The sequence below is a fragment of the Quercus lobata genome, chromosome 1 (assembly GCF_001633185.2).
Source record: "Quercus lobata isolate SW786 chromosome 1, ValleyOak3.0 Primary Assembly, whole genome shotgun sequence".
In the NCBI taxonomy this organism is placed as follows: domain Eukaryota; kingdom Viridiplantae; phylum Streptophyta; class Magnoliopsida; order Fagales; family Fagaceae; genus Quercus; species Quercus lobata.
Window position 1 is genome coordinate 44736864 of NC_044904.1, and position 22695 is coordinate 44759558.

At 34.4% G+C, this 22695-nt stretch overlaps 1 protein-coding gene across 1 annotated transcript; it reads right to left on the bottom strand.

The window, feature by feature from the left end:
* Window positions 1–626: 626 nt before the first annotated feature.
* Window positions 627–19961, bottom strand: LOC115990866 (mediator of RNA polymerase II transcription subunit 25). The gene is made up of 15 exons (XM_031114641.1): window positions 19689–19961; window positions 12917–12947; window positions 12426–12489; window positions 11597–11727; window positions 9438–9647; window positions 9272–9337; window positions 8678–8888; window positions 6931–6998; window positions 5972–6814; window positions 5204–5257; window positions 4923–4951; window positions 4008–4076; window positions 3806–3890; window positions 1937–2023; window positions 627–1576 (listed from the first exon to the last, which is right to left on the bottom strand). Exons 1-15 carry the CDS (start codon window positions 19889–19891, stop codon window positions 1028–1030), a joined length of 2700 nt encoding a protein of 899 aa, XP_030970501.1. The 5' UTR covers window positions 19892–19961; the 3' UTR covers window positions 627–1027.
* Window positions 19962–22695: the final 2734 nt, after the last annotated feature.

Consider the following 22695-nt stretch of genomic DNA (forward strand, 5'->3'; position numbering starts at 1 on the left):
CAAACTTGCATTCAGGTTGAACTTCCATGGTCAAAATCAAATATGTAAACCAGAACCTCTCATTCACTTTTGCAAGAAGATGGCAGACAGGAATCACAGGATGCTTTCAAGCCTGTGATTCCATAAAAATTCTTGGCAATATTTTCTTTTTTTGCTATGTGAATTCTCACTTGCTCACGCACCACAAGAGGTGTTAAAACCACTAGGACATCCCATGAACCTCAATTCTTGGCAATAATTACCCATTTGCTTGAATCTTTCTCATACTGCAAATGAATATGGAAAGGAAAAGCTGCTGTCTTCAGCTTCCAATCTCTCTCCCCAAAATTTTTACAAATCATCAATGTATCTCAAAACAGTACCTTTCTTCCTTTAATTTAATCCCTAGACTTCAGGTTAGGGCCTTGGGAATTCTAGATCTAATAAACCTGCTCATGATTTCCTTGGTGGTTCAGAATCTTCACCAAAATTGGGTGGTCCTGAGAAACAAAAAGTCTGAAAAAATTTCCCAAGGATCAAAGCTTTTGCCATATTAGCCTAGCGCATTACATGTGTTTCATCACAGTTTCCCCAACTGGAATACATGACACTAGACAATCTCTAAAACGTGGATATATAGATAGATAGACAGACAAACATAACTAACTTCTCATTATTTATTAACTCAATTCTTGTGAATGTACAATAAGGCTGATCAAACACTGAAGCTGAAAGATCAACAATATACTGCCCCCAAAACATATGTCAGCATGAATATTTATTTGTTACACGCGAGTTTGCAAAGCCAAATTTGTGATCAGTAGAAGAAAATTAATCTTATTCACCAAAACAAAGTATCCATTAACAGGAACTCCTGCTATGATAGCTTTTTGACATAAAAACATCTGCTTCGATGTAAACCTACAGGTACTCTTATCTGTAAGCTGACTACAGTCTTTGTAATGAGTTGATAAGGCCCATTGTAGGTTCAATCTGATAGTTCTGTATAACCTAACATACTGAAGTCCCGAATGAGTCAATACAATAATTAATTCATAAAGCCCCCTCCAGGCATGTTTGGTGGCCCTTGTGATGGAACCTGTCCCTGAGAAACTAATTGTGACCTGCCTGTACCTTGAATGTAAGCTTGACCCATCCCTGTCCCAACCATTTGTTGTTGCTGCGGAAGTTGTTGCTGTTGCTGCAATTGCTGCAGTTGCGGAAGCTGCTGCTGCTGCTGCTGCAGCTGTGAGAGTGGTTGCTGTTGTTGCAGTTGCTGAAGTTGCTGTTGTGGTTGCAGCTGCGAGAGTGGTTGCTGCTGTTGCAGTTGCGGCAGCTGCTGCTGCTGTTGCAGTTGAGGCAGCTGCTGCTGCTGTTGTAGTTGAGGAAGCTGCGGTTGTTGTTGCATCTGTGGAAGCTGCTGCTGTTGCAGTTGCGGAAGCTGCTGTTGCAGTTGCGGAAGCTGCTGTTGTTGTTGCAGTTGTGGAAGGTGCTGTTGTTGCAGCTGTGGATGCTGTTGAGATTGCATCTGCTGCTGTTGCATTTGTTGCTGTTGTTGCTGCTGACTTGATATTTGTGGCTTAAACACAACCATATCCTGATTCCACAAATAGTTTAGGTTTAGTAAATTGCAAAGCTGAGTAATCCTACATGGTTCATCCAAAAACTTGTTTTGGAGCCTGAACTCACAGGCTTCAACATTAAAGATTAAAAAAGAAATGCAAAGATGCAAAAGCAACTTTTACATTGTGGAAAACTACTTAAAGTTTACTGTAAAAGTAAGTTTCGAGAAAACAAGGTCGCAAATTATTTTGCAACTTTCTTTTAGTTTTGATGAACCTGGTAATTTTTTGTTAATGTGAGAGCACAGAGTTGACGACTATAAGATTTTCCAGATAGCATGCACAAAACAAAATCTCAGTTAATTGATAATAATTGAAGTTCAGAAAAATCTTACCCCAGGAAAAAGCATTCCAATCAAGCGGCAGGCTTTGTCAGAAACAGATAGCAGCAATGTCTGAGATGGCAATTGAATGACTGCACACTATAACAATAAAAATTGAAAACTTCAGCACTAAAAGATCCCAGCAGACATACATTTGTGGTTTCAAATTTACAAAATAAGACATAAAACTTAAGCTGTTTAAAATATCAAATGGAAGCAAAGATGCCACCTTATCTAGGTGGTAAAGCTTCATGATGCATGGTCAAAGCAGCAGGGGTTCAAAACCCTTATCCAGCCAAAATTAAAAATAAATAATTCATGAAATTGTTTATTACAGCATTTTTGAAGTATATTACTTTTTTTTAAGTAATAATTTTGTATGAAAAAAGGGCATAGCCCTAATATTCGGTCAGCATGAAAGAGACGCACAAGAAAAGAATTTATGTGGTCTAAAACCCCTAAAGATCTAAGCATTCCCAAAAGGAGCAAGAAGCAAAATCCCCAACTTCCCTTATTTGACCTTATCCAATTGAAAAGTGATCTCAAAAATAAAAATCTTAGTTTAAGCAATCAGAACCCAGTTTCATAAAAAATGCATACCTCTCTCCCTCCAAATGCATGTCAACAAACATAGACATACAGTGTTCCACACGTCCAAATTCTAAAGCATATGACTTCTTAATTCTTACTGAAGTAAACAATTCAACAAGGTTTATTTGAGTGTGTTGAAGAATCAAAGCAGTTGTTCTATGACACTACAATATTGAAGGATTTAAGACCCTTGGAATATTCTTAAAACATGTTTTAGGGATTGGCAGGCTTCAAATGGTAGTAGTTAAAAAGGTTCAAATGTCGTTTAAAATCTTTTTTTGATAATTTGATAGTAGGGGGAAGGGGGGATTTGAACCTTGAATGTCTCATTTGGAAACACAAGAAGGTGCTAACTAGTTGAGCTAAAAGGCTCTTGGTGTTTAAAATCGAAGCGGCAATTATTTTCATTATGGGGAAACTTCACAGCAAGTTAAATTAGTTCAAACCCCAGATCAACTGTAGAATACATATTCAATATCAGATTTGAGAAAGCTCATTCCACCTAAACGTCTGCTAACTGTATAAATGTTGGTATAGTTCAATGACTGACAACAATGAGCTTGATACCAAAGTTGATGCAGCATAAAATTTTCTAAAGAAAATTGCAGAACATCCAAAACAGAAAAATAAGATAAACCTAGGAATCAACAGCTAGGGTTGGTTGGAGTCAACACAAAGTCATTTGAAAAATTCTAACTAGAATTTTATTTTGATAATTCTATAGGTTAGGGAGGGAGAATTTAAACCCTGGACATCTACGTTGGAAACATCAAGAGGTGCTAGATGAGCTATAAGGCTCCTCACTCAAACTGAAATTTTATTATCATAAACTTGTCTCCAAATGAGTTAGATCAAAACGCTAATCCTAATTGACTTAGATCAAAACCCAATTATTGAATTACAAAAATAACTTTGACTCTAGAAAATTAAATAAAACATCTAATTAGCTAATAAAGGCTGGTTGTAGTCCTTTGTGTAGAACATATTCCCAGTTCCTACGCTCTCTTTTCCCAGCCGTGTAAACATTTGAACTTGTGCAAAATCTGGTATTATAGAGAATGTTCCCGATAAATCATCATACTTTCAAGAATTCCCACTTATCCAAAGCCATAGAGTTGGCACCATTATGCTAACCTAGTAAAAGATCAGTTCTAGATCCACAAAAGAAAATTATACTGATATTAATGCTGAACAACAGAGGAAAAATGAAGTAATACACATAGTTGTTGACCCTTTTTTTGTGTGTGTGGTGGGTGGGGGGGCAGGGAGAAATAGCTAAAGACAACTTACAAGCTTCTTTTCTTGCAGTTGTCCAAGAAATCCATGCTGGTTCATTGCACGAAAAACTAGAAAATCTGCCTTTCCAACATATTGCCTAATATCGAACACAATGAAGTTAACAAGATCAAAAATATAACAAATCCAGAAAGATAAATGGACAGAGACACAAGCATAAGTAGACAAAATCAAAATTTTCACTCAGAAGAATTACTTATTGTTCATGTGGTCCTGAGATATTAGCCGAACTATTTGCATTGTTGGCGGCCAGTTTGCTGCAAGCCTGAAAAGCACAGGAGATATACATGCCAGTAAATAAAGATTAATCTTCTATGATGTGCTAAACAAGGAATCCAAAACTTTTCCCCCAAAAAGATGTAGCTGTTGGGAAACACATAAAGTAGGAACCCCAAATACAGAACTTTTTATTTTTTATTTTCAATAAGTAAACAGGAAGGACTGAAACCCAAATACAGAACTAATACCACCTCATAGTCTATGTCAGGGTATTGAAAAGAAATACTAAGATTTTTGAGTCATCCTTTACATATTGGCTTTTGATTGAGGTCATCCACCTTGTTTATGACTAAAATACTAGATAATGCATTCATAGGTGCTAACATAACAGCAGAAATTATTTGAAGTATTTTAAACTACTTCTGGATGCTTAAAATCTAATTGAGACTTATAATTCTCCCTCCGATAGAATATCATCATCTACAGTGGTTCCTTCCACAACAAGAAGAGAAAACTCAACCACAAGCCAACATTGCTTCAGGTGACTAATCATGCCACTGTAGATTAAATTTCTTTTTCTTTTTCTTTTTAAAAAAAGGCTGGAAACCAATGCTGAACCATCTCCCTACGATCTATATTTTTAATTTCAAATGATGAAGGCTTAATTAAAGTATAATCCTTTACCGATCATCAGTCAAATGAGAAACTTATTACCAGTCAGTGAGCTAATCCGGCAATTAGCATTAGCAAATCACTAGACTCATTTTTCCTCTTAAGTTTAGAATAAAAATTGAGTTTGATGTCAAAGCACGTAGCTAAGTCCTTAAAAATATTCCGAGGATTTTTTTTTTTTTTTTTTGGGCAGAAATAAGAAAATACTTCCAGGCCTTACGTTTCAGAAGCTGAAGCACTCCTGTAACCCTGTCACAAAGAATTGGCCTGTGAGATTTACAAATTTAATAAGATAACATAGGTAAAAAAGATCATCAAACAATATCAACACATTAGAACAAACATAAAACAAAAAAGAGAAAGTACACAATATATTTGCATAATTTTTTATCAGGTGCTTGAAAGTTAAAAATATCATACATTACTGCAATTTCAAAAACTTTTTAAAGAAGAAAAAGTTACTCAATATTAAATAAAATTTGTCGGGTACTAGAAACATACTTCCAGTCTGGTGATAAAGACAGGCTGCCCTTGTCTCTGGCCAGATAAATTTCCCTGCATGCATTTGATTGTTCAAAAAAATTAGTGATTACACAACTATACCATGTAACGTAATAAAGAGCCAACCACAAGTCAGTTTCAGAGGACAAGTTCAGAACTTCCTTGATGAATGAATTTGATTTATAATAAGCAGTTACAAAAATAACAATTTATAAAAAATAAAAAATCACAAGGTAGATGATGTTGTTGATAGTGTTACCCTCCCCACACCCCGTGGCTCTTTCTCTCAGCCAGAAGCCCAGGAGAAAGAGGTGTTTGGTTACAACCATGTACAAAAAAGTTGCTGGTTAAAAAAAATCCAAAAATTTAATATTACAAAAAAGATATGTTATCTTCTGATTGATAATATCAGTCAAAAGTATTGTCAAGATTGTACTACTTAAGGATATGGGGCTTTGATCTCTACTAAACTAAAGGGGAAAAAAAAAAACTGTTACAGCATTACAAAACTCAGGTGGAGGTGTTCTCAGGAAAAAAGAATATATAAGGGTGTTTTGACCTTCTTAACTTTCACATGGACAGGATATTTTACTATACATACTCTCTGTTCCATTAGCTTGGGCAGGCATAGAAAATAAGAATTTTTTTATTTTTTATTTTTTCTAAATACGGCCATCTGTAAGGAAAGGTAGAACATGGGTGAAATTTATAAACTTAGCCACATGCAATTTGCAAATCCATCCTTAATCCTATGTATCCTGGACTTACCTCCCAGACTTTTACATATTTGGATTGTGATGACTGCAAAGAACTTGATGTTTGTTGTGACAATGGCATATTAGCTGCTGAGTTGTTGTTTACGCCGAGTGATTGCATCCCTGATTGTACTTGTTGAGGCATTCCTGGAGTCGGAATCATTGTTCCAGTTCCAGAAGAGACAACTGATGGCCCAAGGCCACTCATCATGTTTTGGTTCATGCCAATCCCACTTTGTGCCATTTGTGCTCCGGAAAGATTCCCTGGGTTCATACCAGGTACTGATTGACTCATACTAACACCTCCTTGGAGATTAGCCATTGGTTGAGAAATCCCAAGGTTTGAATTTCCAGACACATTAGAAGTTGCCGAATTGAATGAACCAAGACCTGAGTTTTGTGCAACCTGTCCAGTCCCTGAAAGGGCTCCGGACCCACTTATCGATGTAATGCCAGATTGTCCAGATGAAAATACATTTTGAGCAGCAGACACAGAAGATGCCATCCCACTGGATATCATGTTTGACATATGCATGGATATAGGAGTTTGATGTTGAAGTCCTATAGAGGATCCTCCAGTTAAAGCTGCAGAGTTCATCACTTGTCGTGCTTGACAGAGATTGTTCAAAATGTTCACATTTGCTGGAGCAGGGCCAACAGGACGTACAGGTTGTGACACACCACTTACTAAGGGTTTCAAATCTTGGACATTGTCATTATTTGTGATCATTTCTTGAGAAGCAGAAGATGGTGAAGAAGTTTGTAAGCTTGGGACTCCTTGAGAAGCAGCACGTGCAACAGGTGGCATGTGTGAAAAACCAGGTCCAGCTACCATGGAAGTTATAGTGCTTGGTTCCTGAAAAATATATTATGAATTCAACACTGCTTACACAATCCAATTCTGCATATTATACGAAGAACATTCAACTCCCAGGAATAAGTCAACCATAGTGAAGGATATGCAACACTTACAACTTTCACAGTAGCAGGGGGAACATTTCCAACAGATATTGGTTGCCTATTCATGATAGACCCATTCACTGAAAATCAATAAAGGGAAAGTTAGTCCACCAATCAGAATATTAAGCAAAAATTAACCAATAGTTGCAATTAGCCTTCCAAACTATTAGCTACCATCTGAGGCATATACCTGCCATTTCAACTGTGGCTAAAATTCACAATCCACTAAAGAGAAGTTTTCAGATTAGAAATAAATATGCACTTCTTTCACAGACACAATTTTCCCCAGAGCTAGAGTATTATGTGTGTTATTTTTTCGTTTCATTTTTCTCAACTCTGAATAGTTAAACACTCAGCAGAGATTACTGAAATTTGACCATTGAGAACTCTTCAATCAAGAAACGAAAAAGAATAATTATTGTTGATAGAATATCACTAGCAGTATTACTGCTTCTGTTTTGGTAGGTTGTATTATTGATTGATAACTTCCTTTGACATGAAATTACTCATTCATCAAATAAATAGTCTTGAGAGGGAAAGAGGGAGAGTATGATGCTCAGGTGAAACAGTATTACTATTTTGATTCTTCCAATAATGCTTGAATCTTGCTAAGCAGATTATACTCCTTACAAAGTTTGTAATGCCCAATAAAAATGTCATACCCAATGCACAACGCTTCCTGCTTCTACCGGGTCTGGGAAAAGTGTTACCGGTGTTGTACTTTTCATATTAGTTCTCAAATAATAAAAGTATAGCAATAAGGCAATAAATCTTCTACAAAATCTAGTGATAAACTACCATTTGTCTAAAAAGCTTAAATTAAGAGGAAAAGATGAATCTAATCACTTAACCATTTATTCTAACACTCACCCTCATGTGTGGGCTAAGACTTCCCCCCAATTAGTAGGGGCCCAATAGGTGAAATATTTAACTTATAAATGGGAGGTGGGGTCACTTGGCCCCAAAACTTAAACTATTAGGAAATTGTGAAATTATTATTAATCACTTAACCAATTATTTTAACACCTAGCAACTACTTCCTCTATGATGCAAATATGATATAACCAACCATGCAGAGACTTGATCATGATGAATTTGGACTCCAAAAATTCAAGTATAAAATTTGACAGGTGGAAACATAGTTTTAAAAACCAAACCAGACAGAATCAGAAAAGAGAGTAGTTCTGGGTTTTATAGTCGAACTGTGATGTCATAGATGATAAAATTTTAATATAAAATACATTAGCTTAGCTTATTAACTTGCGACACTAATTATTCTTAAATTTTCATTTCATTTTTAACGTAGGATAGAGGCTTACAAAGCCTTGGTTATTGGAAATTGTCACATAAAATATCAAATGTGGGACAGTTTCCATCTTAAGAATAAAAGATTAAAGGGAGGAATAGCCCATCTATATGTAAAAAAATTGTTAACATCATTCTCTCATTTTTTTTCCCCAAAGTGGGACTAGTATTGTTGTGAGAAAGGCTTGTTGGAAGTTTGCATTGGAAAAATACAGAAGTGTATATGCTTTCTTCCTTAATAAATAAATAAATATATATGTTGGAAGGTGGGTGGAGCAAATACAGTATTAAGAAAATCTTGCTTAATGTGTTTCTATTTTTTCTTTCTAAACGAGCCCAGTTGGCTAACACATGTGGGGGAAAAGGCAAAAGAAACAAATAGGTCATGTGAATCAGTTCATTCACGCTTCAAAATAGACAAGCAACCAAATATCATATTAAATGGATTCATAACCTGATTGAATAGAAGTTGGAGGCGGTCCTGTGACTGAAGTAACAGGAGTCATGTCCACTTTTACAGAACTCTGATTTGAAGGCAAACTTGTAATTCCAGAACGACTTAAAGCAGCACGGGCCTCCATAAAATTCTCTGATAGTAGAACAAGAAACTGAGGGTTTTTCACATTGTCTACTGCTAGATCTGCAGGCCGGGGATTGCGCCTTGCCTAAATTAATAAATTGATGTAGTAAGTAACATACCCAGCTTCCAGTAAGCAAAAAAGAGTTGGTGCTTCCCTTTGGTGTGCTCCAAAAATAGAGCATGACATAGATTCTAGCCTAATATGTAACGTTTTTTTTTTATTAAAAAATTTAGTTTATAGATTTAGTTGGTGCTTTCATCTAGATAAGTATCACATAACCAGCATAGGCTATATACATTCATTCTAAACCAAGCAGTTAGTTTCAGAGAAGTCAAGCTCTAGAGAGTAATCGTTGAATAGAGAATAGTTCAGTTGAGGTATTGGGTAGCCTAGATATGAAATTCTTGGCAAGCTCAAAGCAAGAAACACTAATGAAACATTAAACTGAGTAAAATTATCGTCATTACCGCATTGAATATTGTTCTAAGTTTAGGAAGCTGTTTTGGACAAATGACTGACAGAGAAACGGAGCACTGCATGGAAAATTAAGGATCTGTTACTTCATGACAGGGGAACCCTCATAAAAATGCAAACAACCATCAGTAAATAAGGACTAAGCAATGGTAAATGTACTTGGGCAAATGATTTAGCAACTGTCTCAGCATCAGACGAGCGGCTTTCTGTTTGTTCTTCTATATTTTCACCCTTCTCCAAATTTTGAATCTGTGGCCGATAAACTGGTGTTGGCAAGGGATAAGGGTTACTAGCAGCAACAAGAATGCAATGCCTTTGAGAATCCATATTTTGTTGATTTTGGTTTCCATTTTGCAGAATAGGAAACATCTGATTAAAGCATCAAAAGAAGCAGTAGATATTTAATGAGCGAGCATACTGATTAAAGCATCAAAAGAAACAGTACTTAATAAGGAGTGAACATAACAAACAGTGCCAATAAGATGATGAAAATTATGAACTTTTATTTGGAGATCACAAGGCACGCTCTTTGCAATTTGTGCTTAGTAAAATCCAATTAGTTGCTTTAGATTCTTTGAATATAAACCAAATTAGATGCATCTTTATAGTCAAGGATCGATGGTCACTAGTAATACAATGGCAAATCACTTATGTACTTAAAACTATTCATCACATGAAGGAGTGCATCTAATGCAACAGTGTCACTATGAAAAAGGAAGGATCAGCATGAATATGATTAAAAATCTATCTTGTCTGAATGTTTTCACCAAAGCCCATACTAACAAGGATATGGTGAGATCATTTAGAGCTACCAACACAATTACAATGCATAGCTAGTCCAAAATTCTGGACCAAGAAAGGATTATTTAAGTGAGAGCTTGGAGTAGGATCAGTAACCAACCCTAGCACGAATTTTAATTATATTCATGAAAACAAAGAGATAGGACAATTGAGCAAGAAAATTAGAAGTCACTTATGAGGTTTTTTCTTGTATAATAAAATCACCAACCCAGAAAAGAGATTTGATTCAAGTTGAAGATGCTACAAGGAAAAGGGGAACACCAAGTTATCAAAAACTACAAGTAGGAAATGCAAAGATATGTGATCTAACAAAGCATGTAGCATTAGAGCAAACTGATGAAATGCACAGAAGTCTCCCAAACTTGAATAACAATCATATGAACAGGATGAAGAGAATGCCATAAGCCCTTTCAAAATGCACAGAAGTCTCCCAAACTTGCATAAGTACAACTTGAGTTATGTTATAAACAGTAAATTTTTGCATATCACCACCATTTATTGCCTAAAACTTGTTCACGCCCCCATCTGTTTAATAGCAAGCACTGACAAGTGCTGATGAGAATTTTCAGCATAACCTAGGTTGAGGGAACGATATCACAGAATGCAATCACAGAAATTCTACCAGATGTTGGTTGCAATCATCATCAGCAAAACCTTTAAGCGGCAGCTCCTTGGTTGTTCACCCTAGCAAGTTCTAGACCTGCTTTATTCTACGGAAGGAATAGGAGGGGTGTCAATGTGAAGATAGTTTCAAGACCCTAGGGGGACCTAAACCAAGGCCTCTGCCTGATTTTAGGCTCCGTTTGTTTTGAAGCAAAATATTTTCCAATGTAAATATTTTTCATGTAAAATATTTTCAGTAAAATATATTTTAGTCATTTTGTGTGACATGTAAAATTTTTCAATCAAACCACAAAAACCAGCGGCCTAGCCACTGGAGCCGCTGACGGTCCAGTGACCGGACCACCGGAACTGGCAATCGGAAAGGTGGCTCCTGTGCTGGACTGCCGGCGACCACTGCCAGAACAACATCTCTGGTTACCAGACCACCGGCTCTGGCAAGTGGCAACAGAACTGCAGGCACCAGCTGCCCTGCCCCTAGCCACCAGATGGGGAGAGGGCAACCACTTTGTGTTTTTGTGAATGTTTTATCAAGTTTTTAAAGGTAAAACATTTTACAACTTTTTATAAAAGATTTACTGTTAATGGAAAATATTTTACAAGTTTGACTACGTTTTATATACAAAAAAACACCTAAAAATGGGAAAAAAAATTTACGGAAAATATTTTTCTTCAAACAGAGAGCGTAAATATCAAACCATGTGGCAATAACGAAGACTCAAAACATTCCTGGAGTCTGTATGACTATGTCCATAACCGAAAGAAAATTTACAATTAAAAAGTATGTAAGAAGTGTGCATGAGGCAGACATATATATAACAAGATCGCACATATATTTGTTAACTGAAACTGAATATGGGAAGGAAAAAAAGAATAGAAGATCAAACACTTCACACCATCAGAGCTTCAGCAAGCCCTTCTGCAATTGCAGCATCATTGAAACCACCACCAGCAAAGGGTATATATGAAAGCCACTGTAAGAAATTATCTACATCTCTTGTCCAGCCAGTCCGTTGTACCAGGCACCCTGCAAGAAGGAAGGCAAAATATACACTTAGCAACTGATATGCAAACATAGAAGTTATTGCATATTGTAAGCTTGGTGCAATTCAAGCTTCATAACATCCAAGACATTATATTCTTGTACAAAAAAACAAGCCTGAAAAAAGCTTGGTTAAGAAAAAAATACATCTTAAGATGAGTTTGAAAGTTAACTTCGTGCATGCAAAGTTCATTGACATATCCTTTTGCATAGCCAGTCCCAAGCCTGAATAAAGGAGAAGGTTTGTAGTAGGATGATGGTCAGCATAGAACTTTTATCACATCGTATGAACATGATTCTCATTGTCCATGAATCCAACCCCAATTTAGAATTAGGGCTTAGTTGAGTTGAGTTGAGTTCAAAATGTCAGGGAAGTTTTATAATGGACATCAAGTACATGGATACAAAGTTGTATTAAACTTCTACTATGCCAGAGATGCAAAAGTGGAATTAGTCCAGAAAGGCAAAAACCACTAAAAGGTTTCAAAACCATGAATGGAAGAATTTCCAATTTAACTTTATGATGTTTATATGCTTGTATCAGATACAATAATGTAGAAAGAAGAAAAGAGGGGTTGGATGGTAGTAATACTGCATTACATTATTTTTCCAAGAAGATGTCATATATATTAACCAAAATATAATCTGTAAGACAGTTTAAGAAGAATGAGAAAAATACATACCACAGTAGGATCCATGGGTATTAAAAGTGACCAAGGAGAACTCAACATTAGAACTAGAGGGCTTCTGTATTTCAAAAAAAAAAAAATTATATATATATATATATATACACATACATCAGCATTAAGAAGGCAATAATTAGCAAGCTATAAAACCAAAACTTACAGAAAAGATTACAAAACTTTCTACAACTGAAATCTTCAATTAAATAAGAAAAATATACAAATACCAACGGCAGTTGGAAGTTCAATGGAATGCATAATATCATGCTCAATCAAATAGATAAATCCATATAAAGGAAATCATTATGTGCCTGATTTGTTCAACTACGGTGCTTGCTGCCAATGAATTAGATGAATAATCGGCATTTCTTGGCATATGCCTTAGTATCAAGTATCATAAACAGAGACTATAAATCCTAATTAGGTAGAATGAGTTATCAGTGGCAAGAAAAAGATTCTAATAACTGCATCATGACAAAAAGAGGATTTACCTGCCCGTTCAACTCATTTCCACAGAAACACCTACATTTGAAACACAATAAATCAGAACTGGCATAAAATATTAAATATAATGTCTACGATGTGATCTGAGTAAATGATAATGCAGTTAAACAATACCTGTATAAAAACAATACCAATGAAATAAAATATACATTTATTCTCAAACAACACAAGGTTTCAAAATCAAAAGTAACAAGAAAGGGGACAAACATCAAGTCAGCAAAAATATCAGCTAAATAAGTTGAAGACTAGGACCATGATTTCCTGAAAGCAAGAGGTGATCAACTAGCATCCCTTGAAAAATTAAATAAATAAAAAGACACATAAATGAGAACCTAAAAACAAGAAGTGAAAAAGGGGGAAAAAACTCAGATTACAATATATTTATTTTTGAATATTCCCATTGTAATTAATTCATAGTGGAGAAACTCTAAGTTTATGGATATTTAAACAGGCTTCCAACACTGAATCAGTGACATGCAGAAATACACCTAGCTGCCAGCTTCCGGCCACTGGGGGGTTGGTCGATGGAGATGAAATGACACAAATAAGACCATTATAAAAGAATGCAGTTGATTGAACATTCAATTGCAATTGGACTCCAAATCTTTCTTTTCTTTTTTTTTGGGTAAGTTACACAAGCACTTAGTGGATCTTAAGCCCATGACCTCACCCTCCAACCAATTATTATGGGAGAAGAAAGTGCAAGCTGAGCTATAGCTTCAACATAATATCCCAAAGTCAGCAATTCATATCCACTCATATCAACACATTAATGATAGGAAACTCCTTTTTCTTTTTCTTTTTCTTTTTCTTTTTCTTTTTCTTTTTCTTTCCAGATATACCAAACTCTACACAAATACGGGCAACATACAAGTACACCTATACTATATCTAGAGAATATACCTATACAAGTACACCTATACATTAGAGTTTCTGTTTCAAAAACAAATGTAATGCTTTTCTTCTCAAGTTGAGAATTACAGCCCCAAACACACTTAAAAATGCCAAAGTGCAATTTGCAAATGCTTTCTAGGATGTAAAGTAATTGATCCACATGTTTGGAGTTTTATAAGAAGATTAAGAAATGAACAAGACAGAAGTGTAGTAGACCTTGCCCAAATCCAAACCCAATGAAGACCAAACTCATGAATATACAAACCCAATCAACAATTCCTCTCTTAATTAGACCAGCAGCAAAGTTTCTAGCTGCTGTCTAGCATGAAAATTCATTGACCATCTTTCAAATATAATATCTGAGTTACTATTTTAATCTTACAGTAAGGTTCAATAAAGATCCTATTAAAGCTTTTTCTATTTATGTAGGCAAGACCTTTGAAAATGAAAACCTAATCTGTCAGACCTTATAATTATTCAAGCCAATTTCAGTTCATGTCCTCAATTACAAAAATTGAATGGTAAACAAGACATACAAAATAACTTTAGTATCCCATTTTAACAAAAATAAAAATAGACAAAAACATTATTACTTTTTGGTTCAAGACCCACCAGGTGCGTAACTTACCAATCTAAGAGAGAGAGAGAGAGAGAGAGAATTTTACATTACCATTGGGGTAAATTACCCTAACCTCCCTCAAGGTTTTGGGAAATGTCAAAAACCTCCTCCAATGTTCATATATAACACTCCACCCCTTGAAGTTTTGATATATATATATATATATATATAAACATTGACCCCCTATGACCATTTACATGTCATTAAAATTGAGTGAAAATACACATTTTCCAAATTAAAATCACATCCAACATAACCTCAAGTTATGTTTTACTACCTATCAAATATAAAAAATAAATAATAATAATAAAAGAGTTATGTTTTACTAATCATATTGGTTATATGATAATAAAAATCAAGAGAGAGAAAATAAAAGTAATAACCTTAGGATGGATGTGTCATTTCTAAAAATTCGAGGAGGTTCTGAAATTTCTCAGACCTCAAGGGAGGTTAGTGTATAAACCCTTACCAATTTCATAACCAGTAATCTTAACAGAGGAATTGCCATTGAACTTCTCTTCTTCTTTTTTTCTTTTTTTTAACAAGTCATTGGCCCCCTCAGTAAGAGAATTAGCATTTATCAACCCAGTATAACAACCTAATATGGCCTCTTATGGCACATATAAGCTAGTGGAAAATCTGCTACCAGATGGACCTGCCTCTGCAGAATGTAAAAGATCAAAACCATAATGATTTAATGATTACAAACCATAAGTATCAGACATTTGAAGGAGTTTCTACCAACTAAAGCAAAAAGGTGACCTCAACACTAGAATCTCATAATGAAACTTTACTCCTAGAATTCAATTTGGTTAAAATTTTGGAACAAATTTTCATTCCTAGATTAAACCCAAAAAAGCCACTATTAAGGGAAATAAACAGAAATATTGTCCGGTTATTTCTGATTTCTAGTATAAGAACAAAATAGTTTGCATTAAATGATGATATTTGGGACTAATCTATTTGAATTTTTTACTGGTAAGTTATACACTCACCTTTTTGGTTTTTAGAACCCACAACCTTACCCTCCATGTTGTTCTTACAAGGGAAGGTGCAATTTGAGCCAGGCCTCATCAGTACTTATCTATTTGATACGGCCTCAAAGTACCCATTAAAGAATGTAAACAACCATAATGTTTTGGTAAGCAATAAATTTGATTTCCATAATATGCTAACGATTTAACATCACCAAGATCATCACCAACCAGAGCTTATATTTAATTTCTTGCTTGCTTCGGTTCCAATAACATGCCAATGGTTCAACATCACTAAACTCATAACCACCCAGAGCTTCTAATTAAATTTTTGGCTAAAATGTAAAACTCACCTTCTAAGTTTCTTCAGAATTATTTTCAGAATTTATTTCAGTCCTCTAACTTTGCTTTCGTTCATTTTAGTTTTCTAAGTTTCAGATTTATTCAATTAAAGCATTTTCATCAACTTTTGTTAAAAAAAAAAAAAAATTAAATCTAGAAAATATTTTTCAATCATTAATTGAATTTTTTTAATTTAAAAAATTGAAAAATTAACCACAACATCTGACAAAAGTTGATGGAAAAGTCTTAATTGAATAAAATTGAAAGTTAAAGGACTGAAATGAACGAAAGCAAAGTTAGAAGACTGAAATGAATTTTGGTGAAATATAAAGGGTGAGTTTTGCATTTTAGCCTAATTTTTTCCTTACTTTGATAATGGTTCAATGTCACCAAGCTCATCACCACTCAATTAAAAATAGGAACAAATTAATTGCATTGCATGGTATTTATCTAAATAATGATTCTCATAAATTGTAAACTGTTATGATCATAGTGTCTCACATGAATTAAGTGTAAACTTAGCACGTGTTTATAAGCACTTGGGTACCCTCCTCTTACAAGCTAGTTTTAAGGGTGAGTTCTACCTATAGGTTCCTAACATTTCCCTCCCCTTCAAAACACCTTGCCCACAAGGTGTCATTGAGAAATGACAACTTCATGAGGGGAATCCGGCCACTAACCCAATATGCCAAAGCATCTTGACCATTGATCACACGAACAGCTCCAAAGCAATTAATCACAACCCATAACTAGAGAACTAGCAATGTCTTGTAGTTCAATAGCCGTGTCTTTTGTCCTTTTCAAGGTCCCTTCCACAACTTCAAACACTCGGTTAATTTGCTGGACTCTTAACTATATTGGCCCCTTCAATAACAATAGCTTCATCATACTCACAAACAATAGGTTGCAGAGAGGCACATTGTAGATTCTTCTTTTCCGTTGCCTCAAGACTCCATAACTCTTCTTTAGTCACAGCCTCGAAATTCTCCTAAAGTCTTGGCCCATTTGGTGCAACATTATTTTGGCTAACATCAATGACCATAGGAACACTTATAGGAGTAGTGTGTTCTTGAGTGGTAGCTTTCATTGGATTGTCATAAGCAGTAGATCCAAATTTGACTTGTACCGCTTGAACAAAGGCATCCCAACTAACATTTAACCCAATATCTTCAATATCTTTGAACCATACTAATGCTTCCACATCCATGTGAAAATAGGCCATTAGAAGCTTTTCATGATCAGTGGTGGCTCCAAGAATTTTTCCCAAGGTGGTCATGAAGAAACTTAAATTAAACAAAATCTAATAAAAAGATAAATTCATATATTGACAACAACCAAAAAAAAAAAGCAAAAAAACACTCAAATACATAAAGTCTTACAATTTCCTTTCTTACAATTTCCTTCTACAAATATTTTTATTTTGAAATCGTTGCATGATAATCTCATTATCAATACTGCAAGCTACATCTTTTTCAAAATTTTAGTTAAATAATTTTTTTTTTTTCCCCTTTTTGTTTGTAAGGGCTCAATATATTGTTAAAAGAAACAAAATTTGACTACAAACTTAGTTGTAGCCTAAGACTACAACTTTCACTAAACAAATTAACGAGGTTACATATTTTGAAAATCGAACCGTTGAATTGTATGCTCTTTATGTTCTTAAAACACATGTTAAATTTCATGTTAATCAAATGTTATTTCCTATTTGATCTATAAACTTTTTTTGTGTATAATGTTAGACTACAAAAACTCGAAATTTAAACATTTAATTGATGACACAAGCTATTAATCTTTGATCTTCTTAAAGTTTTGCAAGCATGGAGGATATAAAAAAAAATGTAATCTAATTGTGGATTTGTCAAAATTCATATCCAATAAAAAATATATTGAATGAAGTTGTAGCCTTAGTCTACAACCAAGTTAATTTGTTGTTAAACTTTGTCCAAAATTTAATTATATTAGGCTTAAAAAAATTTAGGGTGATCACATATTTTTTTAAGGGTAAAAAAATCAAAAAAATTTTAAATTTTATATATAATAACGATTTTTTTCTAGGTCAGGGTGGTCCTGTGACCACCTTGGCTCTATCGTGGAGCCGCCAGTGTTCATGATATGGGGTCTTGTAATAGTTGAAGTATTGGTTTACTTTATAAACCCAAGTAGCATGTTCTTCACCCTTGAACCTGGGAAAATCAACCTTGATTGATTTTGGAAAAGTTATGGGTAGAGCGTTGCTTGATGTATCTCATTGGACTGAGGTGTTTGGGGTTGTTGTCTTCTTGTTTCTGCATCAAATAATTTCTGCAAAATGAGACTAAGTTGTTTTTGAACTTCTTGAAAGTTGGATATGGATTCATTTAGAATTGTTGAAAATTTGGTGTCAACCATGGCTACAGGAAGAATAGCTTTGTGGTGGATCCCAGAGGGGGCGACCTAGAGGCTAGATTATAATAAACTGATAGGTGAGTGGAGCCACCAAAAAGAGAAAGGACTACTATTAGGTCATTGTCAATAGAGTGAGCCGTCGTGGACGTCGGCTGCGAAGCGTGGTGGTATGTTATGATTCTAATATCCCAAATAGATTAAGTGTAAGTTTAACCATGTGTTTATAAGCTCTTGAGCATCCTCCCTTGCAAGCCAGTTTTCAAGGTTGAGTTCTACTCATGAGTTCCTAACATAAATAGTTATATATAGCATGACACATCTCATAAAATCTAAAAATTAGAAGCAAATTTATGGGGTATTTGCAATTAATCACCTTAACCAGGGGTTTATTTACAAAATTCATCCAAAACTATAAATTTTTGCAATCAACACCCTCGTTCATGACTAATTTGCAATGTCCATCTTACCATCTAAAATTAATGTCAAAATTGACAAATTGGTGGACTGGGTTAAGTGCTAGAGTGCTCTCATTATTATTTCCTCCTCCACTACAATCAACTAAATAATTTGTTTATTTTGGATTGTGGGATGCAGATTGCAAATCAACCTTGAGTTAAGATGATTGCAAAAATTTGTATTTTCTTAATATGTAAATCAATTCATTAAAAAGGTACCAAAAGGAACCCCAGGTAGCACATTCAGCTAGGGATCATGTCTCATCAAAATCGAAAAATCACTAGTTCAAATCTTCCCTTTCCCTCTCCCCCTTGAGACCAAAACTAATGTATTAAGGAAAAAAATTTAAAACACACACACACACACTCACAAAATGGGGTAAAAACCTGGTAGATGGGAGTTGTACAAAGAATAAGTCAAGAAGGAAAAAGCATAGTGTATAACAAACGTATGTAACACCCCCTCTCTAATGGGAGCAGACCCCACAAGCGTGCGGCACAGCCTGTGTTACATATAGTCGTTACACCAGATACCCTCTCGTCAAAAGACCGCATGGATAACTAACTGTAATTTGGAATATATATATATATATATAGCATTTAACTGCTTTTTTTTTTTTTTTAATGAGTTAACTACTTTCTTAATTACAGCCATGACTAACAACTACTCAAAAATCATTTTAAAAAGCAACTAGTTACTTGATCCAAGAATTATATATATAAGTTGTAAGTTCGTGTTTGGTTGCATAGAATAGGGATTTTGATAATCCAATTCCTATTCCACTTTCAGCTTCCTAACCCAATAGATTCAAAGTTGAACTAAAATTCCACCAAAACCATAGTAAAACTTTTTCAAAACCCTAAAAATTGAACTTTCTCAACAACAACAAAAAAAAAAAAAAAAAAAAAAAAAAAAAAAAAAAAATTCAGCGCCTTTAAAAGCATGCATCATCCTAAGCCTAACCATTATATCATTCCAAAAAAAAAATCCCTAAAACAAGTAATTGGAGAACAATAAAAATACAAAACAATCGGTGAATTATATTAAAGAAAGAAATTAGAAATGGAAAATGAGGCAATTAGATTAGACCTGATGATCTTTTCAAGGTAATCAGAAAGGACTGTTTGCCAAAAGTGTCCCATGGCTGCGGTGCCTTCAACGGCCACGATCAGCTGCTGCTTCTCTGCCATGGTGAGATCGGAAAGCTGATGAGAGCTGTGACTGACTAGTTTCGTATAGTTTTGGGTTCTGTTTGGGTTCTGTCTGTGTGTGTGAGAGAGGCAGGAGTGCATGGTTTTTGTTTCGTTAATTCGCGGTATATGGTAATGGTCAACTATGTGTGGGTTTGGTTTTCTCTCTCTCTCTCTCTTTCTTTTCTTTTCAATCTATAACGCCAAAAAAAATGGCATCAATCGCCTTTTGTTTCACAGATCCATAAACAGTGGAAAAAAAGTTGCCAGGAATTTAATTCAATTTAATAAAAATAGAATTTGAATAAATCTGACATCACAAAATATATATATATATATATATATATTAAAAAAATACACATATACAGAATGAAAAGGCAAAAAGTGATTGATAGGAAGTGAGACTAAAAGAATGTTGAAATGAGAATCATAAAGTGAAAGAGAGTTTAAAATTATGATGGAGGAGAAAAAAAAATGAGAAAGTGAAAGACAGAGAGGCGTAGAGCGGCGAGTGATACATGTAGCAATTGCAAACCTAGCCTCCAAAGAGAGAAAAACTGCTACAATTGCAAAGTTAAGAAAGAAAAAATAACCAAAATCGTAGGCTTTCTTAAATTAGGGTATTTAAAATTTTGTTGTAAGTGTACAAAACTTGTTAGTTTAATATATATATATATATATATATTGCAAGTCTTCTAAGCTGCATGTGGCACTGCCACCGAGTTGTGAGCAAGTTTTGAAGACGTCACCAATTGGAAATACCAAAAAAATGTCAGTTAAGCTATTAAGCTCTTACAAAGCAACTTTGTTTCGCTCTTTTTCTCTTATTTTATTATTATTATTATTATTATATATATACCAAAAATTTTGAAATTCCCATAATTTTCCACATCAGCAATACTTATATAAATAATAATCTATATATATATATATATAAAACCGAAACTTTTGAAGCTAATTTGAGTTTGGGGTGAGTTTGTAGAGAAATTCGAGTTTGGTTTTGAGAATATCTACTTATACATGACTGTATTTTGATTGAAATCAGAGAAGCCCCAACACCCCGAGGCAGAACAACCCTACTTGAGGGTGTGGTTGAAGAGAACAGAATACCAACCCTTCACTCTTAAAGTGTTTGACAAAATTCCTGAGCCAAACTGAAAAAAGGGGCTTTGGCTTGGAGGCATGACGCTTCCTTTCCATTTTCTCTTTTGTTTTGTTTTTGTGTGTGTGTGTGTGTGTGTGTGTGTAGAGTTTCCACGTTTTCTTCTTCTTCCTTTGGATTGGATTTCTGGTATTGGTCTTCACTACTCATTTGATCTGTTGAGTTTATTTTGCTTTTGAGTCTGTATGATCTGTATGTATATTTGTGTTCTGTTTGTGTGTATATGTGTACATAATATGTATGTATTTAAGCTTCACAGAAATTAATGCCATGTGTTTCATATTGTTCTGTTGGTTTTGTATTCTGTGACTAGGTTTCTGTGTTTGTGTGGTTGACTTCAATGTTTTGCTTAATGAAATGATTTGGGACATGAAATTTTCTGAACTTTGTTTTTAGTTTTTAACTGCCTTGATTTAAAACTTTGAGAACTTCTGATTTGTTCACTTGATTGTGGTTTACTTTTATGCCAAAATGAGTTGTGCTTAGAAAAGATGTATTTTCTTTTGGGGAAAACAGAGATTCTAATGTAAAGTTCAAATTGTTTATAAATCTCTGTAAGCTGATATTTTATTTTAGTCTACCACCAAGAGTATTTAAATTTTTTTATTTGTTTTGCTTGAATTCGTTTATTTTTGTTTGTGTTGTTAGGAAGTGAAAGGATATTGTGGATGAATGGGTAAAGTTGAATCAACCTGGGGAACACACATCCTTTGCTTTAATGGGTAACACTATTTGTACTATTTGGAATGAATTTAATTTCAGTTTCTCTTTTGAGTAAGTAACTAAGTGCAGATTGCATTATAGAAAGTAAGTTAAAATTGGTAATTGTTATTGTTGGCAGCTGATGGAGACTCACCTCAGCAGAAAGTTACTCAAAATGATTATTAGTTGCTATAAGTTGATTTTTTTGGGTTATCTTTGAATTACAGCAGGTACTGTTAGTGAGAATTTGAATTGCAACTCCCAACTAGAACTGAGTTATTATTTTCTTAATAGAGAACTGTAAGCGTTTAGAATTTTGGTTAAGAGTAATGATTTTTACTGATAAGTTCTTTGGAATTTTGGTTTTCTTTTTAAATGTTGTGCTTTTATTAAGCAATCATTTTGACTTCACTACATAACATTATTTTTGTTTGAATATATGTAGCATAAATGGCAAAGCTATGTAATAGCACTCTAATGCTATGCTTTGGATATCACCTTATAATGTCGGGTTCTGTCTAATATTTTCTTATGGAATAGATGTATTGAACACATCTTTTATATGTATGTGGGATTGACCTATGTAAGCTCCACATACATATTCATATTGGTATATTCAATTTGTGTTTGCCTATTGGGATTGTGTGTGACCTTGGGTCCTTGCTATTTAATTGTTACTCTCTCTCTCTAAAGGCTAAATACTTTGATATGTTGAGTTATTTGGGTTTAGTTTGAATGGTTTCACTATTTTGTCTCTTTGTAATATTCTCTCTCTCTCTCTCGCACATGTTTTTATTGGTATAATGGTTGAAAGAATGATATAAGAATTGGTATCCTTTGTGAAAATAGGCCAACCCTAAGTGTTTGATAAAATGTCTCAATGAAATTAGAATCAGTGTAGATTAAAGGCTTGGTAAAAAATTTACATCTGTTTTGTGAAAGTCCCCTATTTTGGATTGGTAAAAATTAGAATATGTTTGGATTGGTTAAAAAAGTCTGGAATTTTTTATTGCTCTCTTTATATGTTATTATGCTGTTAAGT

Coding starts and splice junctions, on each gene's coding strand:
- LOC115990866 (XM_031114641.1), bottom strand. CDS start 19,891: ATGCACTCCTGCCTCTCTCACACACACAGACAGAACCCAAACAGAACC. Junction 12,490..12,916: donor GAAATGAGTTGAACGGGCAG/GTAAATCCTCTT, acceptor TTTGAAATACAG/AAGCCCTCTAGTTCTAATGT. Junction 1,577..1,936: donor TTGGAATGCTTTTTCCTGGG/GTAAGATTTTTC, acceptor TTGTGGAATCAG/GATATGGTTGTGTTTAAGCC.